Source organism: Euleptes europaea, chromosome 14 (genome assembly GCF_029931775.1).
Source record: "Euleptes europaea isolate rEulEur1 chromosome 14, rEulEur1.hap1, whole genome shotgun sequence".
NCBI lineage: Eukaryota > Metazoa > Chordata > Lepidosauria > Squamata > Sphaerodactylidae > Euleptes > Euleptes europaea.
The window spans coordinates 33,324,792-33,340,690 of record NC_079325.1 but is presented as its reverse complement, the minus strand read 5'-3'; the positions used below and the strand labels follow the sequence as shown (position 1 = coordinate 33,340,690).

At 45.3% G+C, this 15,899-nt stretch overlaps 1 protein-coding gene across 1 annotated transcript; it reads right to left on the bottom strand.

Moving 5' to 3' along the window:
- Nucleotides 1-4,219: 4,219 nt before the first annotated feature.
- MRPS24 (mitochondrial ribosomal protein S24) lies at nt 4,220-11,286 on the bottom strand. Its single transcript, XM_056860100.1, has 4 exons — nt 11,011-11,286; nt 6,355-6,435; nt 5,394-5,505; nt 4,220-4,601 (listed from the first exon to the last, which is right to left on the bottom strand). Exons 1-4 carry the CDS (start codon nt 11,284-11,286, stop codon nt 4,318-4,320), a joined length of 753 nt encoding a protein of 250 aa, XP_056716078.1. The 3' UTR covers nt 4,220-4,317.
- Between the last annotated feature and the right edge of the window lie 4,613 nt (nt 11,287-15,899).

The window sequence follows — 15,899 nt, the reverse complement described above, 5'->3', positions numbered from 1 at the left end:
CATCTCTCAGGGACACAGCTTTACTTTTGTTTTTGTTTTTTTGGAAGTTCTGCATTCAATGGCCCCAGCCCAGCCCTGTTTAAGGAAACAGCCCATCCCTCCACCCCTGTACAGAAGTCTCCTCCAGACATGCTCACTTCAAAGCAGCTCAGAATTTTCCTCCTGTGTTGTGGAATGTCTGAGCAGCTGTGAGGAAGCTCTGGAAAGGACAGCCCATTATGGGTCCCACTAGAATCCAAACCAAGTAATAGTAAACCTTCCTCTGATTTGCACATGCAGAAGGAAGAGAACTCTGGGCTCCTGTCTGAATTGAACATGCTGGAGCATTTGTAGCTGCAAAAAGGCATTTGGATTACCATTTGAACTGTCTAAGGTTACACATTTTCATTTGCAGCCTTCTTAGTGATGGAGCTGAGAGGGGATTTGTAGCTGGGTTTTCTGTGACCAGACCCAATACTCCCCTCCGCTGAAGACCACCAGGTTTTTATACCTTGCTTTTATCCACCTTAAGGAGTCTTAAAGCACCTTATAATCAACATTCCCTTTCTCTCCACACAACAGGCACCTTGTGAGGTAGGTGAGGCTGAGAGAGTTCTGAGAGAACTGTGTCTGGCCCAAGGTCACCCAGCAGGCTTCATGTGGAATCGAACCTGGTTCTCCAGATTAGTCTGCTGCTCTTAACCACTACACCACACTGGCTGCATGATGATCAGCTGAACAAGTGTCACTGACTGCATGCCCATCAAAACCAGGCTGGCCCAGGAGCTAGAAGGCGGACCTGGGTGGAAGACACCTAGCATCTACCTTAACCATTGCTTGCTGTATGGCCTTGTACAAATTGTTCACTCCCAGCCTGTTTCCATGTCACATGGAAAAATTGGAATGTACCAAATGATAAGAGTAATATAAGTATAAACCAATTTAGTACATCAACAACTATCCTATTCTCCCGTCCCACCCTGGTACTGCAGAACCTAGGTCTGGTGTCCTTCAGGACAAAGTTCAGAGATATAACGAAGCAATCAGTCCTTGAAGATCTGGCAGCCAATGTCCTGTTCCAATTGTCTGCCTCATTAACCCAGCAGGAAGGCCCAAAACGGAAGAGTTAAAGTTCATTAATCCCATGCAGAGTCTTGGTAATCTTGATGAGACGCCCTATGCCCAGTACAGTATTGCTTCATTAATGGCAACAGGCCTTCCTGTCCTTGACAGCATTTCCAGAGTCTTCAATTTCAGTCTGCCCGAGGTCCATCCTCTGCAACACACTGTATGAATATTGGTCTGGTGTGCATTATGCTAGCTTTTTTTTAATGTGGCTTACTTATAAGCATGTTCAACACTAGTATTATCCCATCTTAAATATATATTTGCTGCAGATAAATGTGAAGAGGGGGAACTTAGTTGCCCCGACCTGGGTTGCAGGCTGCTTTCTGAAAAATGGGGATATAATTGGAGTTAGAACCCCAGTAGGAAGAGGTGGATCCTCCGGAGAGGTGGTTCCCAGCTTGACTGTGCCGCTTCTGCTCCCCTAGTTCTAATGGGAAGGCTCTAATCCCAATCTGTCCAGCATAGGGCTGGAACCCATACCTTCTTTGGAATACAGTCCACAAAGATACAGAATGCTTTGCAAGGGAATGACTGCCAGTTGCGATGCATCTCCCCAACCTCAGAAGGGGTACGAATAGCTTCACTGAAGAGCATTTTCAACCAGGGTTCCATGGTGCCCTTAGGTTATACAAGCATTCCCAGAGACCCATGAAATTTTGTAACCTCCCAATTCAGGTACTTCACTTTCCCTTCTTGCACCAGCCAGTTACCCCCCACTCTGAAAATGGGAATGCCGTGAGTAATATGTGGCCCCATCTAGCCATGTTGATGCATCTTGCACCCTGCAGTGCAGAATCTTCAAAAATCAAGTTTTTATTTTTGAGTGGTGCAACAAAACAGGACAGAATAGGTCTGGATGTATTTTATTTAGGTTTGTATAGGAGAGGGAGTTGGGGATCTGATATGTTAGTAGGGTTCTTCAACCCATAAAAGGATGAAAAACCACTGTTCTAGGAACATCAATCACTACAAGCACAATCAAAGTGATGAGGCCACCCAGAACCTCTGTGGCTCAAGGAACAGGAAACATCCATTCATTTGTATAATTCAGATAGTGCTGATAAGGCCTCCAGTTTGGGGCCAGGGCTTTGAATGGGCTCACAGATAGCAGTTAAGCATTTCTGTCCCTTCCGATTACACCTTGGCTGTCTGCCCCACAGGCATTATTTCTAGGGAGGAAGAGGGCAAACATAGTTGCGACACAGTTCTGGGCTTTGAGTTCATTTGACTTTGAGGGACAGCCAGTGATTCCCCCCTCCCTTGTCCCTCTCATGCTTAACGTCAGATCCCATGGAGTTAATCCTAGCACCACCACCAAAGAAACAGCGGTTCTTGGTGTTGCCTATCCTTGGCCCCCATCCCATGACATCTAGTAAATGATTCACTCCCGGTGATTCAGCTGGGATGGAGGGTTCTGCATCAAACCAGTTTGTGTGGTGTCACATGCTCTGGCTGGCATCAGTCCTGCTAAGAGTCACCAGGTACAGCCAGGTGGCAGGGAAAGAGATGGGAGTCCAATCTGGGTACGGCGCCCCAGAAGCCCAACTGTTCATCCCATCGACTGCACCAAAATTAGGTAGGATTAGGTTCAGGTTGCTTCTGCCAGGGCTCACTGGAAATTACCCTCGCAACCTATTTGCGGTGTCAGGGCTCAGCCAACAGACATGAAATGGGACACAAGGGATTCTGAAGATGAGTGCATGTGCTGAGGCCCCTGCCTCTTATATGCAGGAGGAGAAGCAACAGTTTCTTCTTTTTTTGTCAGGAACAGGCATGGAAGTAACACCTGACTTTAGACTTCTGTCCCTGGGGCCTCTATGGCACCCCTTTTCTATCCATGATCTACAACCCACTGCTCCAGAGCCTCAGCTCTGTGATCAGAACACCCTGTTAAGATTTAGGCTTGTCCACACTATTGCTTTTAGAGCATGTTGCTGTTTCAAGAGACACAAAGTACTGCACGCATTACAGGGAACCCAGCCACCTTGAGGGACCATTTCAAGGCAGTGGATTTTCTGTTGTAAAGAAATAATGTTTTCCCAGAACTCAAATTGCAAGCGTTAACATCTAAACTGTAATAAAACTCAGGGGTGTATACAAGATTCCCAGGGGCTCTCTCATACGGACACTGAGCCAACCCAGGTTTGCTGTATCATGTGACCTCCAGTCTAACCCTCCCCCGCTGAAAGTTCTGCTGCATCTGGGCACAGGAGCTGAATGAGCAGCGTCGCAGCAGTCAAATGGCTCTTGCAATTATCTACCTTTTAATTTAAAAACAAACAATCCAAGGCTGAAGATTCTTGCTCTTTTACCACTCAACTACAAAAGCGGCCAGGGAGGAGCTCTCTCTTTTTTCAGACATTTGCCAGGCAATCCATTTGTAACACACGTTTGTCGCTCCTTTGCTACATGGAATGCAGAAATCTTCAGGCACATAACCCATGCAATTTACATTTTATCAGCATGCCAAACTGCAATGCATATATGCTGGGAGGGGGGATGCATTTCCTCACCCCCCCTTTTCTGCAGTAGGACTACTTTGATTTGGAATTGTGCCTGGAATGCAGTTACGTAAGTGTCACAAAGTGCCCCTGACATTCCCTGATGATGACTGACAATGACGGCCCGGCCCCTCCCCTCCCAGTGTTATATTAACTATCCTCAGCCTGGAAAGTTTTGCCTCCAGCAACCAGGCTTCACCTCCACTCATCTAAGTGAAAGCGACAGTTTGAGCTCCCATGGGAAGGGTGAGGGAGATATTTCATTACCGCCTTTGAACTGCAACATGCAGGACAAAAGGTTTCAGCGATGGGGGGAGCCTGAGACTCCTGTGGCAGAATAGTTATTTCAAGCCCATTTTCCTGTAGCAACTTACCAGGGGTTAAACCAAGAGTTTTCAATAGGCTTTAGTTGTCTGGCAGCGCAGCCACACATTCTGCATGCTCAGGAAACGCTGATCTACAAATGACCATACGAAAGGGCATCAAGTCCTCTGTTTGGACTGCATCAGCATAAAAAAAACCCCTCCCCAATTCCAAGACAAGAATCAAGTCCTTTAAGTTTCCACTTGCAAACTTCGCACCCTCCAAGCAGGAGCTCCTTCCAGTCCCTGGTCCATGAGAATCACTGGCTGGAAAGCAACAATAAGCTAGACAAGAAGTCCAATTCAGCCATGGCTCAGGGATCCACTGGAGCCGCACCCAGTCAAGACTACAGATATTTATAGACAACTTTTTCAGGGACCGTCTGCACTTCCATCTTGACAGGGCACTTATACAGGAAGGAGAGCAGCACCTCTGTGTAGCCAATCAGGAAATAGAACTTAGAGGGCGGCAGTTTCTGCACAAAGATGGCGCAGATGATCAAAATATTGGCACGGCGCTTCAGCACAATTTCATTGGCCAGACATCCATGGAAGGTGCCATAAATGAACTTGCGAATGAAGACGTCCTCCACTGCGCGCTCGCCAGCTCCCGTCTCGTCATTTAGATTACCTATAGGGCAGGCAGGGAGACAGGACACAATGAAGGGCAAGGAAAGTGTAGTAGTTAGAGCAGGATTAGGATTAATCCCAAGGAGACCCAGGTCCAAATCTCTACTTGACCATGAAGCTCCAGACACTCATGCATTAATCTACCTCACAGGATTGTTAAGAGAATTAAACAGAAATAGAAAAGAACCATGTATGCTACCCCGAGTTTCTTGGAAGGAGGATGGGATAAGAAGAAGGTGGTAGAGGTAAGGATGGCAAGAAGCCCATTCTTTTTGCTTCTTGATCAGGATACTGAATTTTGAATGAACATGCTCAGGGTCATGGTGCGAATGCTTTTGACCACTCAAGAAGCCAAACCTAAGGAGAAAAGCTACTCCTGTTAGCATCTAAGCTGCAGCTTTCACTTTGCACCAAAATGGATGACCCAGCCACGTTGTGGCTCAGGGTACATTCTGAGCCCCAGAACACAAATGGAATGCTCTCTCACATGGAAGAATCACCAACATCTATGAACTGCTATATCCCACTAAGAAATGCAGGATGACTCACTGGGCAGCTCCTGCGCCTCTCAATAGATAAATAGTGTGGAAGTTGGAGGGAGGGGGGAGCTTTGACTCACTGGGAGTCCTTCACCTAAGGTAAGTGATCAACCCAAAGAAAAGCCTTCCTAGACCAAAGCAGGGCTTTTGCTGCAGCACCATCTCGGCTCCTCCTTGTCTAAGGAGATTTTAGGAAAAAGAAACAGCATTTGGGCAGCCAGTTCCCACATTCCCTCCCTCCTTCCGTCACTCACTTGTGTGATGGGAAAGCCACCCCTTGCGATGAGCAATATAATGGGGTGGGTGGGCTTCCTCGTACGTCACAGGCTTATCCCCTTTCCCAACACGAACCCGAGCTGCTCGGTTCTGCAAGACAAAGATGGGAGGGATGATTATAATGGAAAGGGGAGCATGCACTTAGCGCATGACGTGCTTTCTGCACCTTTCAGTGGCAAAACCCATTTTGTCCTAACTATAGCACTACAAGTCTAAGAAACGTAACTGCAACAAAGAATTAGAAGAGCTCAAAGTAGCCTTCCCATAGGATGAAAACCAGTTTCTGTCCCTCCCCGCAATTTCATACTATAATAGCAAAATACAACCCCAGTTATGATTCTGTGTGCATGGAGAATTCCAACTTCTCCTTCCCCCCCCCCCTTATCTCCTAAGGCCAACTTCTCAGCTAGGCTACAGTGGGCTCAGGGTTTCTCTCCAGCCAAAAACAAGGGCAGAATCATATACCACAAGTTTCCTTTTAACTAACATAAGAGGGTGGAGCCGCAGCCCCGTGATAGAACATCTTCTTGGCATGCAGAAGGTCCAAGCTTCAATCTCCAGTTAAAGGAAGAGATAGGTGATGTGAAAGACGTCTGCCAGATCCAGGACAGCCACTGCTGGTCAGGCAACCTTGATAGACCAATGGTCGGACTCTGTATAAAGTAGCTTTATGTGTATGTATCTGTTATTAAACTAGAGCGGAGTGCCAAAATCTCAACATTTTAAAATATGAAAACATTAAACAGACATTCTCAAGTGGTTTCAGATAATAAATGCCCACTTATAAGAAATTTACTTATCTAGCAGGTACACTTTTAAAAGCTAGCTGACCAACCATGCCCTGGAACACAATGGATATTCTTTTCTGCAAAAGGGCAGAATTCCCACACCTCACCACAGTAAACACCCATGTACACACTGGACCCATCAGTCTCTTACCTTATGACATGTAGCTGTGGTCTGGAAACCCTGCCTTGAATACAGGATCCAGGAAATATGGTCAAGTTTTCCTGCAAACGCCTGATAAAGAACAGTACAATCAGCAAGAGTCACATGGCTGCAGGCAGTCAAAAAATAACAAAGAGCTTCTCTACTTGCTGGGTTTTAGACTTACAGGGATACCAATATTTCACAGGGGTGGGGTGGGGGTCAATTGATATTATCTGCCCCTGTAGCATGATGGATCCAACAGGTTTTCAGATGGCACTGGGGCATTTTCCTGCTGATATGGTTGGTGTGCCTGTTGATGCCCTAGTTGACCTCTGGAATGGGGACATGACCCAGGCAATTGACATGAGTGCACCTAGGCACCTTCAATCAGGTCAAAGAGCCGGGGCAGCCCCTTGGTTTACTGAGGGGCTGAAAAGACAGGGGAGACAACTAGTGCGACAGTGGAGAAAGACTTGGGATGAATCTGAGAATGCACGGGCCAAAGCTAATTTGAAAGCCCATGCCGTGGTGTTGATGGCAGCAAAGAAGCAATATTTTTTCTGCCATCATTGTATTTGCACAATGTAGACCTGCAGAGCTCTTCGAGGTGGTCAAGGGCCTACTGGGTTCTGGCCAGCGGGAAGAGGTAGATTAGCTTTGCAGCCTGCTGCTATCATTTCGCTAAGCACTTTGCAGATAAAATCTTTCACATCCTTTCTGACTTGGACCCAGCACAAATTGATCAGCACAAATTGATCAGATGGTCCAAGGATGCCAATGTGTGCCCTTGTGTGGTATACCTTTCATCTTGTGCAGTCTGAAGATGTGGACAGGATTCTGGAAGTTTGAGACCAGCCACCTGTCTGTACGACCCTTGCCCCTCCAGGTTGCTTAAATCTGCTGGGGGAGGGGGGCTGGCAGATTGGGTCCAAGAGATAGTAAGTGGGTCCAAGAGATAGTAAATGCCTCCCCTGAGAGATATGGTGGCTGCTCCTGCCTTGCGGTGGTGCATCCAATCCTAAAGAAACCTACTTTAGACACAGGAGAGTTGAATAACTACCTTCCAGTCTCAAATGTGCCATTTTTGGGCAAGGTGATTGAATGAGTGGTGGCTGGTCAACTTCAGAGATTCCTGAATGAAGATTGTTTAGATTCATTCCAATCTGGTTTCAGACCTGATTATGGGACACATGGCATGAAATGGACACGGGCAGTGAGACCCTGTTAATTCTCCTGGTCCTCTCAGCAGCTTTTGATACCATCTGAATCGCCTTTTGGGACTGGGAGGCACTGTTTTACGGTGGTTCTGGTCCTACCACAAGAGTAGGTTTCAGCGTGTGGTACTGGGGGACTACTACTCTGCTCCTTAGCCTTTGGCCTCAGGGTCAACTGGTTCCATATTGTCTCCCATGCTTTTCAACACCTATGTAAAGCCACTGCGAGAGGTCATCCAGAGATTTGAGCTGAGTTGCCACCAACATGCATGCAGATTATACTCAACCCTGTCCCGCACTACCAGCAGAACCCAAAGAGGCTGTGGAAACCATGAGCAGTTGCCTGGAGGTAATTCTGGAATGGATGAGGGCTAACAATCTGAAGCTTAATCACAACAAAACAGAGGTTCTACTGGTGGGTGGAAGGTCTGACTCAGGAAATGGTGTAACCTCTGTTTGGGATGGGGTTGCACTCCCCATAAAGGAGCAGGTTTGTAGCTTGGGAATGTTCCTGGACACAGGCCTCCTGTTGGACAAACAGGTGGCAGCGGTAGCTGGGGTGCCTTTCAGCAGCTTTGGCTGGTGAGCCAGCTGCAGCCCTTCATGGACAGAAAAGATCTTGCCACTGTGGTGCATGCCCTGGTAACATCTAGGTTAGATTACTGCTATGTACTCTATGTGGGGCTGTCCTTGAAGACTATCTAGAATCTTCAGTTGGTACAGAATGCTGCAACCAGAGTGCTGACAGGAGTGGGTCATAGGTACCATATCACTCCAGTCTTGTTATACCTGCACTGGCTTCCAATTTGCTTCCAGGTTCAATTCAAGGCACTAGTCTTGACCTTTAAAGCCCTGTATGGCTTGGGACCAACATACCTTAAGGATAGCTTTCTCCCATATAAAACTACCTGCTCGCTCAAGTCATCCTTGGAGGCCCTGCTTCGGTTGCCCCTGCCATCTGAGGCTAGGGGTGGCAACCTGAGAAAGGGCCTTCTCCATCGTGGCAGCAAAATTTTGGAACTCCCTCCCCAGGGAGATTAATCCGTTTCCTCTATCAGTGTCTTTCACTCACCAGCAGGTGAAGACTTTTTTTTGTTTAATCTGGAACACCCTCAATAACAGTTATTGGCCCTCCTTCTAGTGTTGTTTCTTTGTGTGATTTAATTGAATTTTATATTTTTACTGTATTTTAAGTGTTTAAATGTTTTACTATTTTTATGATCACCACCTTGTGGACCCTGATTAGGCTGAAAGGTGGCATAAAATGTTGTAAATAAAATTAAAATTGTAAACCACTCAGCCCAGTCAAACCTAAGATCTTCTTGGATTTGCTTTCTCCATGTGCCAACTTTACAGGAAATTAGATTACATTATTCTTGTTTTATGGTTTTTCTTGTGCTTTACTGTTTTAATGTTAAGTTTATGCTTTATGCTGTAAGACAACCTGATTCCTATGTAGAAAGACTGACTATAAATTTGGCAAATAAACCAAACACCTATTGCTACACATGCAACATTGCAGTCCCTCTTTATCACTTTCACCTCCCAAGATTTTAGTTTGACATATACCCTACCTTTCCATTTCTCCACCCTGAAATATATACTCCACATTTCTCCACCCAAACAACTCTGCATAGGAAGACTGTTGCCAACATGGCTTTATAAAGTTGTGATGGAGGACTGAATAGGGTGTTCCACTGTAAGGTTTTTTTCCCCCTGGTAGACTGGATTGTTGTATTTGTGATCATTATTGTATATGGGAAAGGGCTGTCGCTCAGTGGTAGAGGACATGCTTTGCATGCAGAAGAGCAAGAGTTTCCTGTTCCTGACTCTCAGGAAAGGGGTACTGAGAAAAGTGTTTTTCTGCCTGAGAGTTGCAGTCAGTCAGAGAAGATAATATTGAGCTAAGTGGGCCAGTATAAAGCCATTTTGTATGACTACATATATTTGTTTTACTGTGCTCTTTGTCAGCTGGTATTTACTGCTTTGAATCCTTGGAGAAAGGAAAAATAAGATGTTTTTAAAGTTCTCTATTGTTATTATTATTATCTGACACTTTGGAGGACCATGATTCATAGGGTCGCCATGAGTCAGAAACGACTTGACTGCACTTACCACACACACAGTATTATCAGGGGGAAACTTTTTCTAGCCACTTTTTCCATACTTATGATTATGTATACCTCTATCCCTTAATTATATATATATATAAGTTCCAAGTATTAATCTTTCAGCAAGGAAAGGTCTGCAATCCTTTTTGAGAGCGAGAGAGCAGAACTGCGCATTGTAGTCCAAGTCTGGTCACACTGTACATTGGGGCATCAATTTATTTCATATATAGCTGTAAAATAGAAGATTTTAGTATTTCCCTGGATCCTGCTATTTTACAGCTATTGCCATACCCTAGGGCAGAGCTGATATACTGTGCATTTGTTAAGCACATTCTGTATTGGCAGTGTGTGTGTGTGTTAAGTGCCATCAAGTCGCTTCCGACTAATGGCAACCCTATGAATGAAAATCCTCCAAAATGTCCTATCTTTGACAGCCTTGTTCAGATCTTGCAAATTGAAGGCTGTGGCTTCCTTTACTGTGCATTTGTTAAGCACATTCTGTATTGGCAATAAGAGAAAGCAAAACCAAGTGCTTTCCTAAAATGTATGTGGGCTTTTCATTTCCCTCGCTTTTTAAATTCTTTCCACCCGACACAGTAAACCAACACATCACAACCAAAGAGCTTTTGCCCGCCCAACCCGCCAACGGGTATCTCCCATAACACCCTTTCCCCGATATATGCATGCGTGAAGCCCCACCCGGAAGCCAAGGGGGAGGCAAGTCCCGCTTGCCATGACTTCCTGACCTGGAACCTAGCACCCGCTAGATAAGTCCCTAGAATATATTACTATGGCACAATTAACAGAATATATGAAAGATAATACATGAGAACAGAATCATGAGAGATGGAAATCCTTTTATGAATATATTAAAAGCACCAGACGAAAGATCTAATCAAATCAAATTACTATTATGTTAAGAAAATATGGAAGACGGTATTACAAAGAGGGGTAGAGATTGTTAGATACCAACAAAATGATATGTAAATATTATTATCTTCCCTTTCCCTATTTTTCCCCTCTGTATATCTACTTATTAATGGAAAAAAATATATACAATTTTAAAAAAAAAGAACCTAGCACCCGCTTCACGTGTCAACTGTACACCCACAATCTTTTTACTTGTGGAACAAACAAACAAACAAAGGACGCACGAGAGCGCTTTGCAACATGTGGACCCAAGAACGAAGGAAGCTCGGCTGTGCAGGACCACATATTCTCATAGGACCAAAAAGCATAGCCGAATTTTGCCCGCTTCCCACAGCTTCAAAACAGGGGGGAAAAAAGGTGGTGGTACAGGAAGACTGAAACTACCCCCACTTCCCACACACACAACTCGCCTGCAAGGCCTGCCGCGCCGGTCTCCGCAAGAGCGCCGCCATCTTGACAAACGCCACGCAACGAGCCAGCGCATGCGCGGACCGTGGCCTCGCGGGGCCGGCTCTCGCGAGAGAGAGAAAGGCCGTCAACCAATCCCAGGTGGCGGCGGAGGGGGGCGCGCGCGGACTCCAGGAGCCGCCGCGAGGGCGGAGCCGAGAAAGAGAGGGGGGAAGTGGCGTCAGCTCGAAAGCGCCCGCCCCCCGTAGCCAGAGGGACTTCCGCTCCCAGGATGCCATCGTAGCGGCGCTCCCCCACGCCCGAGTCTTTGGTCCAGAGTCAGGAAGCGGGCCCGGAAATACCAGTAAGTGGGAGCGGCCAATTAAAAGAGAACGAGTGACTGCTGGGAGAGACTGTGGCTCAGTGGTCGCGAGACCGCAGGGTAGACTTCCCCTGACTATGGAAGATCCACTTATTTAGCAATTTGTAATAATCTCTTTTCCTTTCTGTAAAATGTATTGAAATGTATTAGGACAGCCAGGGAATAGCTTGTTGCTGGGCAGGGTATCTCTGTGTGTCTGTGTGCTAAGGAATAGGGGCAAGAGTCACGGAGGATTACAATGAACCATAACAAGTACTGGGTGAAACTGTTACTCTACTGCCGCCTCCAGGTCTGTAGTGCTATCAGCTTTACCCTGAATGTTGATGGGTTGTCATATCTTGAATTTGGATAAATATCCCTTCCTCAGAGTTTTTTACTCGGTAGAGTGCTCTGGGTAGCAGCTGCTCTGAATAAATAACTGTTTCCTTGCAAACAACGGTCTCGGGTCTCCTTCTCCCCCACGAACCTCTGGTTTACTGCATCAGTAGAGCACCTGCTTGGCATTCAGAAAGTCCCAGGTTCAATCCCCGGCATGTCCAGTTAAAGGGACCAGGCAAGTAGGTGGAGAGAAAGATCCCTGCCTGAGACCCAGGAGAGCCGCTGCCGGTCTGAGCAGACAATACTGACGTTGATGGACCAAGGGTCTGATTCAGCAGAAGGCAGCTTCAAGTGGAGGAAATGGCAGTGCTGTGGTTTATGTCACTGTGGTGGGGGCTCTTTCGGCACCTGGCAGGAGGGCAGGGTTGTCAAATGCCTGGAGGAAAAAAAAAAGTCCTGTCCCTTTAGAGGCTTGTTTATCTCCATTCAGAGAAAAAAATTAGGTGCTACTTTCCATATAATAAATGTCTGTTAAAGAGACAGGACTTTTTTCTCCAGGCCAATCTGTAAATGGGCAAAGTCAACAACTGCCCGTACATGTGCCTTCTTTGTTGTGGCCCCCAACTTGTGGAACGGAATGCCTGAGGAGGTCAGGAAGACGCCCACTTTCCTGGCTTTCTGCAAATGATGCAAAACTGAATTATTCAAGAGGGCTTTTCCACTCAGGCAGTAGGGTACTTGGATAAATTATTGGGATAAATTGCTGTGGTCTGTACTACACTTTGCTGTGGGTTAGACGCCTGGTAGGATCTACAGTCCAAATCCTATTTCATTGTTTCTGGAATGTCCTATCTTGTTGATTGTGTTGACTCACTCTATAATCGCCTGGAGTCCCAGTGAGAAAGGCAGACTATAAATAATGTAAATAAATGTAGCTTTTCTATACAGTTTCTAACTAGACGAGGCTGTTAGCTGCTTTCCATCATTCTCAAAACACTCTCTTGTAGAGAACGTTATCCTAGATGGTGGGGCCAACTCCCCCAGTCTCCAGTGTAGGGATTGCAACGCTAGACTACTTTACAGGGCTCGCCTACTTGTTTTGAGGCATTCCAGAAATACACCACTTACACACTAGTATCACTCAACAGTGCATAAGCACCATGAACGTTCAGTTCTGAAGCAAGTGAAGGTCAACTGCGTGCAAGAGATGTAGTGGTTAAGAGCAGTGGTTTGGAACAGTGGAGTCTGATCTGGAGAACCAGATTTGATTCCCCACTCCTCCACATGAGCGACAAAGGCTAATCTGGTGAACTTGATTTGTTTCCCCACTCCTACACACGAAGCCAGGTGGGTGACCTTGGGCTAGTCACAGCTCCCTTAGAGCTCCCTCAGTCCTGCCTACCTCCCAGGGTGTCTGTTGTGGGGAGGGGAAGGGAAAGTGATTGTAAGCCGGTTTGATTCTGCCTTAAGTGGTAGAGAAAGTCGGCATATAAAAACCAACTCTTCTTTATTCCCCATCTATAAAACTAAGATTTCATGCTATTGAGAGGAAAGTCCCCTTGTTAACATTGGGAGACAGAGTAGGCTTAAAATCTAAATACCTGATGAACTTCTTGCTTCTTCAGTTTACCCGTGTGTGGATTGTTTGGGGAAGAGTTTGTTCTTTCCTTCACAGAGCCAGTGTGGAAGAGAATGCCACACATTTTTGTACCAGCTTTCTGCTGTTTTATAGGTACTTAAAACCATATTCAGCCTGCAGGTGCTATTAGCTTTTTTGAGAGAAGGTAGGGTGACATATCTCTCCCCTACATAATATAAAAGTTAGATTAAGCAGGATAAAATCATGTATTTGTTTTTGTAGGGGATCAAGAAAACATTCAGGTAACAGTGCAACTGCCTGAGCTCATTAATATTTATCCACCTGAAATTACTTGTGGTGCGTGGTCTTACCTGCTGTTAGGATTTGTGGGATTGGGAACCCTAATAGGAGAATCTAGTTAAGATTAACAGTGCAGAGTCAAAAAGCCTGCATATACTGGATTGTGGGGAATGTGTGAAGATATTTTGGATGTGGCAGATGACCTTTCCTGCCCTTCTTTTCTTTTGTGGTTAAGATTTGGTTGTGGAGTAACGCCAAGCAAATAGATGTCCCCAAACAAGCTAAACTACAAGTTCAGGAGGCCCCTGTCCTTTAAATTGCAGCTATTGCCCAGACTTTGCTGGAGGCACCTGGAACTTGAGGTCACATATCCCAATCTTTTTGCTAGTGCAACCTCTCCATCCTTCCAGTGTCTTTAGAGCAGACCTCAGAGCAGGCCTGAGAAGCAATATGAGGTAGCAATGGAGAACACGGATTTTAAAAATGAGAAGCAAAAAAGTGGAAAGGAAGCAGTGTGAACAGGGCAAAAGAAAACAAAGAAGGTAACTCAAAAAGGGATAAGGAAGCAATGGAGTACAAGCCCCAAGAGGATCAGTGGACATGCAATAGAAAAAGCTGTGGGCTAAATCTACTGGAAACATTCCATGCTGCAACAGTTTGAGAACTGAGCGCTCTCAAGGGGCTGCCACATGTCCCTGTTACACTGTGTACTATGTTGAAATCCAAGCCCAGAAGCATTTAATGTAAAAGAGCTTCCCTTCCTTAACACTAGGTAAAGGTCCCCTTCGCAAGCACCGGGTCATTCCTGACCCAAGGGGTGACATCACATCCCGACGTTTACTAGGCAGACTTTGTTTTACGGGGTGGTTTGCCAGTGCCTTCCCCAGTCATCTTCCCTTTACCCCCAGCAAGCTGGGTACTCATTTTACCGACCTCAGAAGGATGGAAGGCTGAGTCAACCTTGAGCTGGCTACCTGAAACCAACTTCCGTTGGGATCGAACTCAGGTCGTGAGCAGAGAGCTTGGACTGCAGTACTGCAGCTTACCACTCTGCACCACGGGGCTCCTTAACACTAGGACCCTTCCTTAAAAAATGTTCTGGCTCAGCAATGGTGGCAGTGCCAAAGTACAACTTCAGTTTCTGTTCATAATAGGACCACCTCCAGTCCCACACCCTCCAGAGTCCAGTGATTTTCTGTCATAGTACTTGTGGGTTTTTTATTTTTATTATAGTACTCATTTTTATTTTCTAAATAAATATGGGAATTGAAAACACACTACTCTACACCAAGCATATTAAGCCATAAAAGGATTCAGGAACAGGGGTTTGTTTGTTTTTAGTGGAAGAAGTGGTTTAATTACAGTGATAGCCTCCACTTGGTATCAAATTATTTGCTAGAGACTTGTAAAACTTACAGGAAGCTGGAAGCCATGGGATGAATGGAAACATATGCAATAATTGTTGTTTTAATCAAACTTAAACTTATTTTACTATTTTAACAACAAATTGTGTTATCCATAAGTTGGCACATAACATTTTGTGGTTTGGCATATTTATGAAATTGAAAAATATAAATGCCTTTGGCCTGAATGTTAGTCATGTAGACAGCATCTTGGGAAGGAAGAGAAATGTAACTCTTCCCCAAGTGCACCTAGTTTTTGGGTGACAGAATTGATGTGCCATAGACAGGAGCAGCTCCTTCCACTACACCTGGTTGGTCAGTACAATTTCAGTTTACTTCTACAAAGTTTCAGGATTGTGGAAACTTTAGCATCTAGGAGTGAGACTAATAAAACACTGAAAATATTCCAATGTGTTGTGTGTAAGCATTTCTTAAATGTGAAAGCAATGCTTGTTTTGAAATTAAAGTTTCTAGTTCTAGACTCGCACTGGTTCCCAATCGGGGGTCCGCGAGAACTAAATTAAGGTCCGCGAAACTAAGTTATAAACCCATAATAAATTAATATTTTAAATTAAAAGTTCTCTATTATAAAAATATATTCAAATATTATTCTAAGCTTAATGTTTAACATTTATGATTAAAATTTATTTTCAAATTCTCTGAATTTTTATTTTGAACCTTGGGGTCCCTGCACTGAACAAAAAAGTCCTAGTGGTCCCTGGTCAAAAAAAGGGTGGGAACCACTCTTCTAGAGCAAGCTAAAGAAGGAGTCCAAACCCACATTTGCCATTTGCTCTATTGTTCCACCAGGAGGCGCTGCTCTTCTGTCTGGTGAAAACAAGAGCCCACATCCCCAGCTTGAAAACTTAGGATGGGTATTCTCAGGGAGATGCCCACTCACTGTTGGTGGTTGGGCTAGCAGCAAGAGTT

Excerpts from the sequence above, each read along its gene's own strand:
- MRPS24 (XM_056860100.1), bottom strand. The coding sequence starts at position 11,286 with ATGGCATCCTGGGAGCGGAAGTCCCTCTGGCTACGGGGGGCGGGCGCT. Across the intron at positions 5,506-6,354 it reads CCACAGCTACATGTCATAAG|AACCGAGCAGCTCGGGTTCG; the intron begins GTAAGAGACTGA and ends TTTGTCTTGCAG. Across the intron at positions 4,602-5,393 it reads GTGGCTTTCCCATCACACAA|GTAATCTAAATGACGAGACG; the intron begins GTGAGTGACGGA and ends CCTGCCCTATAG.